Raw genomic sequence first — 6,501 nt, 5'->3', positions numbered from 1 at the left:
TGTTTGAGAGAGAGAGAGGGAGAGAGAAAGAGAAAGAAAATGAAGACATCTTCCCTCTTCATTGTGTTCATCATCACCATTGATATCTATGGTTTATCATCATCCTTTGTGAATTCACAGGCAGAAACTTGCAGCTCTAACCTAAACTTCAATGGTTCTGTGTCTTTCGATACATCTTCCCTCAAATGTCTTGCTGTTTGGGATGCTCAAGGTTTCATCCTACGAGTAAGTTCTTCACCTTTCTTTTTTAACTTTTTCATAAATTAGATCTCAAAAACCCTGTGCAAAGCGCCCCGTAAAGTTTTAACTTTCATCCATAGACATAGTCCTTAGAATTGTTTGCATTCAAAAAGAGTTGAGCCAAAGCATTCAAACCAAGTTATTTGCAACTTGAACCAACCCTCCGGGCAAGCACCCTTCCATACGGGTCGCATAAAGTTCAAACTTTTGCTAGTGGGTGTGATCTTAAAAGATTATTTGCACTCAAAAGTGATTGAATGTTAAAGATTATGCTTCATATTTAGAATATCGTGCAAAACGTCTTTTTTACACTGACTAGGATAAATTTCGAGCTTTCGCATATGGACGTGGCTCAAAAAATTGTTTGTATTCAAAAGGAGTCGAACCAAAATTCTCGAACCAAGTCACTTACCACTTAAACCACCTTCCGGAAAAAGGCACCATTCCACACGAATCGGATAAAATTCAAACTTTATGGGCAATCATAGCCGAGCCCTTTTGAGTTGGAATGGAATCCTTTCCACGGAATTGGTTAAAATTTGAGGGGTAAAATTGTAATTTTACCGTTGATGGACAATTTTACCCCTTAAAAGTAAGAAACGGGTTCGTCTCCTTTCCGTTTGCTTTTGGGTTGAAGTTGTTTCAATTTCATCAATGTCGCCACCATTTTTTGTACTTGTACTAATTAATTAACAAATCTATGGATGGAGAAACTGTGCAGTATTCGCAGACGGCATCATCATCAAACACATGGAGCTTCGTTCTCTCGGCTCCTAACACCAACTCCTACATAGCCATGGGGTTCTCAAGCAACGGCGCGATGGTGGGCTCGAGCGCGGTGGTGGGTTGGGTGCCGTCGAACGGCGTCGGAGTGGTGAAGCAATATTATCTGGGCGGAACTTCGCCGAGCCTTGTGACGCCTGATCAGGGAAACTTGCAAATTGTGGGCACCTCAACCACTATTATATCCCAATCCTCGCGTTTATATCTGGCCTTCCAGTTGCAGACCACTCAGCCGCAGACTCGGCTGCTGTACTCCGTCGGGCGGGGTGGCGCGCTGCCTTCTCCGCCCAACTACGCCTTGTCGGAGCACCAAGCAAAGGTCTCTACTACCATCAACTATGGAACAGGTAGATTTAACCCCGGCCCCCTTTGATCTTAATTATTTGCTTTTCTTCATTTTCTTTTGGGAAATTTTATTTATTTATTTAATTTTATTTATTTATAACTATCCCATCTCACAACGTTGACACAACATCTTAACTCATTTTTAATATATAAAATTTTTATTTTCTTTTGGGAGGAACCTTCTTTTTTCTTTTTTAATTAATTATTTATGGGTTGGTTTGAGTGGTAATTTTGTATTGTGAGATAATTATAAAATAAAAATGTAATTTTTATTATTATTTTTGAAAATATGAGATTTTAAAAAAGAGTAATATTAGAAATTATATTTTTATTTTATAATTATCTCGTAATGCTAACGGAAACAACTTTAATCGACCATTGGATCTGTTTTTGTTTTAAAAAAAATAATAATTAAGGGGTTGATAGAACCGTCACATCAGTATTATGGGATAAAAATAAAAAATTTTAATGCTTTAATAAACTACGGTATTTTAAAATGAAGTTAATGTTTTTGATACGATATATAAAAAGAATGCTGTTTTTATAAAATCAGATAGATATTTTTTATGATTTTGTTTAAAAAATATGGATTTCCCTACTAAATCAGGAAAACTCAATCCCAGTAGGAATATAACCAATAACTTGCATTTTAATAGTTCAATAATTTGATGCTTATATAATCAAAAGCCAAAGTCAGCTACTTCTCTAAGCTGTTAGGTGCAATTGACAACAACAATTACCATTAAAAAAACAAGAGATTAAAGAAATTAAAACAAAAAAAAAATTAATAAACGTGGCCATCACATCTAAGTCTATATATAAATATATATTATTTTTTTTTCTACCACCAACCGTTGAACATTTGGTTTACCAGGTAAAAGAAGGTTGGTTGGAACAGTTTGCCCATGCGACTTTATAAGTTGGAGTAAATTTAAATACTCAATTTTTATTTTTATTTGATTGGGCTAAGCGTTTATTAGTTCTTAATTATTATTTTTTCTTTTTTAATAGCTGATGGTTACCTTGAATATAAATATGAGGGAAGTCTTCAATATCAAAATTGTCTATAAAAATTAAAAAAAAAAAAAAAAAAGAAAGAAAAGAAAATTGTCTATAAAAAGTTTCCTTCCACTAATTAATGACCTTTGGAGGGTGGACCAAATGTCATCTCCACCTCCATGGTTGGTAAGTAAAGCTAAGGTGGACCAAATGTCATCTCCATGGTTGGTAAGTAAAGCTAAGGTGGACCAAATTCTTTTAGGTGCTTAGATGGATAAAACGAAAGGTGATTCTTTAGTTAAAAATGCTTTAAGTTAAGATTTCAATTTCTTTTAGGGTCATTGAGGGATGAAACCAATTATATTTTTCATTTGAGGGTCAAAATATGAATGATGGGCCAAAAACTAATTTTGACAAGTGTCTAGCGTAATTTTTAAGCCTAAAAACATATATAGACCTTAATAAATTTTTTTTAAGGAAACTTTTCAAAACCAAGGGGCTCATAGCCCTCTTAGCTCCCTTAGCTCTATTTTTTTTTTTTCTTTTTTGACATGTCCACACAAAAGAAGAGGGAGGAGGAATTCGAACTAATGACCTCTACTTTATGAGGCGTGGTCCCCAGTCGATTGAATTATCCCTTAAAGACTAACTTCCGTATCTGTTCTTGAAGTAATGCTAGAAATATGACTTTTATTTCATTTTTTATCCCCAAAAGTGAAGTGACTCTTAAAAATGGGCAAAAGCCTTACTTTTATAGCCTAGTGCATGAGTAAGAATAAGTAAATTAGTTAAACACACACACATACACACACACACACACACACACACACACACACATATATATATATATATATATATATATATATATATATATATATATTTATTTTAGATATTTATTTCCTATTGTTAAAGGGTCTCTTGCAAAGGTGTTCATTTGGGTAAAGATTCTCAAGAGTCTTGTTTTTTTTTTTTTTTGGAAAATTTTAAGATCTCTAAACAATCACGTATTTTGAGAAGACCTCCCAAATTTAAAAAAGCTCTCAATTCCATCCTCTAAACTTTTAATTTAATGCAATGCACCTCCTTTCTTTTTAAATGTTAAAAGTGATAAAATGACCTTTATACCTCTGACTTTTTTATAAAATTTCAAATTTATCCTTAATTTCAATTTTTTTTTTAAAAAAAATTAAATAGTACTTTAGTCTTTTTAGTCATTTCCTTAGAGGTTAACAGTTGAATCTGACGGATGGGAGTCAATTGAATCAAATTGAAAGTTAAGGGGGTTAAATTGAGAGTTTTTGAAATTTAGGGGTCTTCTCAAAACACATGGTAGTTCAGGGGTCTAAAGTAAAGTTTTTCCTATATTTTTCATTTGATGGTCAAAATATGAATGATGGGCCAAAAACTAATTTTGATAGGTGTCTAACGTAATTTTTAAGCCTAAACACACACACACACACACACACACACACACACACACACATATATATATATATATATATATATATATATATATATATATATATATGTTTTCTTAATAAAAAAAATTTTAAGGAAACTTTTCAAAACCAAGGGGATCATAGACCTCTTAGCTCCCTTATTTCTGTTCCTGAAGTAATTAATGCTAGAAATAAGACTTTTATCCTTCAAAAGTGATGTGTCAATGGTGAAGTAAATTAGTGAAACAAATTTTGTTTATTCTTAAGATTGTAGATCTTTATTTCCTATTGTAAAGGGTCTTTAATTTGGAAAGGAATTCATTTGGGTAATTAAAGATTCTCAAGAGCCTTTTTTCTGTGCTTATTATTGAATAATACAAGGGTTCATGGCTCAAATAGAGTAATTATCTATGGTTGTTTAATTGACTGCATGCAACAGGTCAAAGTGCAACAGGAGGAAGCCCATACGTAAGACTAAGAAGGAGCCATGGAGTGCTAAATATGCTTGGGTGGGGCATTCTAATGATCATTGGAGCCATGGTTGCTCGTTACTTGAAGGAAAAAGATCCATTTTGGTTTTATTTCCATGCCTCTATTCAATTATTCGGATTTGTTCTTGGATTAGCGGGAATAATATGTGGATTTGTCTTAAATAATCGTCTCAATGCTACTGTCACTACTCACAAGGGTCTTGGAATCTTCATTCTTGTGCTTGGCTGCCTCCAGGTTTGTATCATATCATTTCAATTTCGAGATATAACTTTATTATATGTTGGATTTAAATTTATTTACATTTTTTCATGAATATCTCAAATATTTTGAATTTTTTTCCTTAAAATATTTCTATATAGTTAAAAGTAATGCTATATGGGGAATTTCTATCTCTCAAAGGTCCAATTAATGGATTTCACTAATCAATCACATTTACCTACCACATAAAATTTAGAGTAATGTTATTCTTCATATTTATTTTAAACGGGCTCATATAATGTGTTTTAAGTGGTTTTCTTTTCATTTTGTTTTGTGGAAGGTGACCTTTTGTTTCCAAAGGGGACGTTTTTGCAAAAATGTCAATTTGTAAGGTCTTTTTCACCGTTCAAACGTCCATAATTTTTATTCTAGTCACTATATATAAGAACATTTGCAAAATGTCACTATTCAAACGCCCCTAATAGAATAGAGACATATTTTTTTGGCTTAAAATGTCACCTTCCACATGTCACTATTTTGCCTAATTTTTGTAGTGTTGATATGAGAAACTACTTAAAATATAACACATTAATGGGTGTGAAATGGAAGTAAGTAATAAATGAGTGTGAAGAGTAGCATCAGTGTAACACTTAACAACACGTGTCATCTATTTAAGTTTGCTAGATTGATGAAACAATTTAATTGTAATTTTTTAAATTATTTGTAAACTTGATTACTACTTTCAAATTTTTAAAACCAAATTAGAATTACTTTATGAATTTTTCAAAGACCAACCAAATTTTATTATTGTTATTATTTTTCTGGTGGACTGTAGATTATAATATTTTAATTAAGATTATTTGTATTGATATCATTTTACAGGTGATGGCCTTTTTGGCTCGACCAAACAAGATGTCAAAATTTCGAAAATACTGGAATTGGTACCATCAAAATGTGGGGAGAATTTTAATTATTTTCACAATTGCAAATATCTTCTATGGAATCCATTTGGGTGAAAATGGACATGGTTGGAGTGCTGGGTATGGAGTTGTTCTTGGCATCTTGTTCATTATTAGTGTTGTATTAGAGATAAGAATTTGGATTAGGAAATAAAACTCATTGCTAAGTAGCTTAAGTCTAATTATGCTTTGTTAATTACTTACCCCACCCTAGCTATGATGTTCCCCTTGAATATTTGATTTGATTAATATTTCCCCCAATTTGTTTCCTTTTTTTTATTATTATTATTTTAATTTTTAATTTTTAATTTTTTATCAACCAAATGAAGTCTTGTGTAAACAAACCCCTTTGCCATACAATTGGCTGATTTTCAACGGCTAATTTTTACATAGTCATTTAAAAGTTTACTAAATAGTATTACTTATTTTTCATTAACAAAGCTAGCTATTAGGGTAATTGCTATATATGAAGAAAAATGATATATTTTATCATTGACTACATGTGAAATTTGAAGAAAGTGGATTATTTATTGTGAAGTTGAGAAATTGATTTTTCCATTTTTTTTTTTTTTAAATACAACAAAGTAAGCTCTGAGAAAATAAATTTGGTGGCACAAAATTATTATACAATTTTGTAAGTAGATCTGACGTGCGATTTTAAAATGTGTATTTAAAAAATACATTTAAGTATTTAGCTCTCTTCACCATCTTCTGTTGAACACCTCCACCGAAGTCACTAGGATTCTCTCCAGTTGGTTTCAATTTGAGAGGAATCGAACAACATGAGGGTAAAATGGTCCAACCAAAAAGTAAAATTATCATTTTACCCTCATGTTACAACTAAGTGGTTCCTCTCTTTGAAACCGTAGCATTTGGGTACTAACTTTTTTACTAACAAATGGGTACTAATTCCTAGCATGATGTGAAGCTTATTTATTGGTGAGGATCAAAACAATTAATAATAATAAATAAAAAAATGCTACGAATACCAATAAATAAGCTTCACATCATGTTAATACCACTTGTTAGTAAAAAAGTTAGTATTA

The 6,501-nt window shown here is 31.8% G+C and overlaps 1 protein-coding gene across 1 annotated transcript; it reads left to right on the top strand.

Annotated features, from left to right (window-relative positions):
* LOC132166953 (Cytochrome b561/ferric reductase transmembrane with DOMON related domain-containing protein) lies at nt 1-5,625 on the top strand. Its single transcript, XM_059577819.2, has 4 exons — nt 1-225; nt 962-1,370; nt 4,246-4,532; nt 5,379-5,625. The coding sequence occupies exons 1-4, from the start codon at nt 40-42 to the stop codon at nt 5,607-5,609; spliced, it is 1,113 nt and encodes a 370-aa protein (XP_059433802.2). The 5' UTR covers nt 1-39; the 3' UTR covers nt 5,610-5,625.
* Nucleotides 5,626-6,501: the final 876 nt, after the last annotated feature.

The sequence above is a fragment of the Corylus avellana genome, chromosome 2 (assembly GCF_965113065.1).
Source record: "Corylus avellana chromosome 2, dhCorAvel1.hap1.2, whole genome shotgun sequence".
In the NCBI taxonomy this organism is placed as follows: domain Eukaryota; kingdom Viridiplantae; phylum Streptophyta; class Magnoliopsida; order Fagales; family Betulaceae; genus Corylus; species Corylus avellana.
This window is presented reverse-complemented; position numbering and strand designations above follow the sequence as displayed.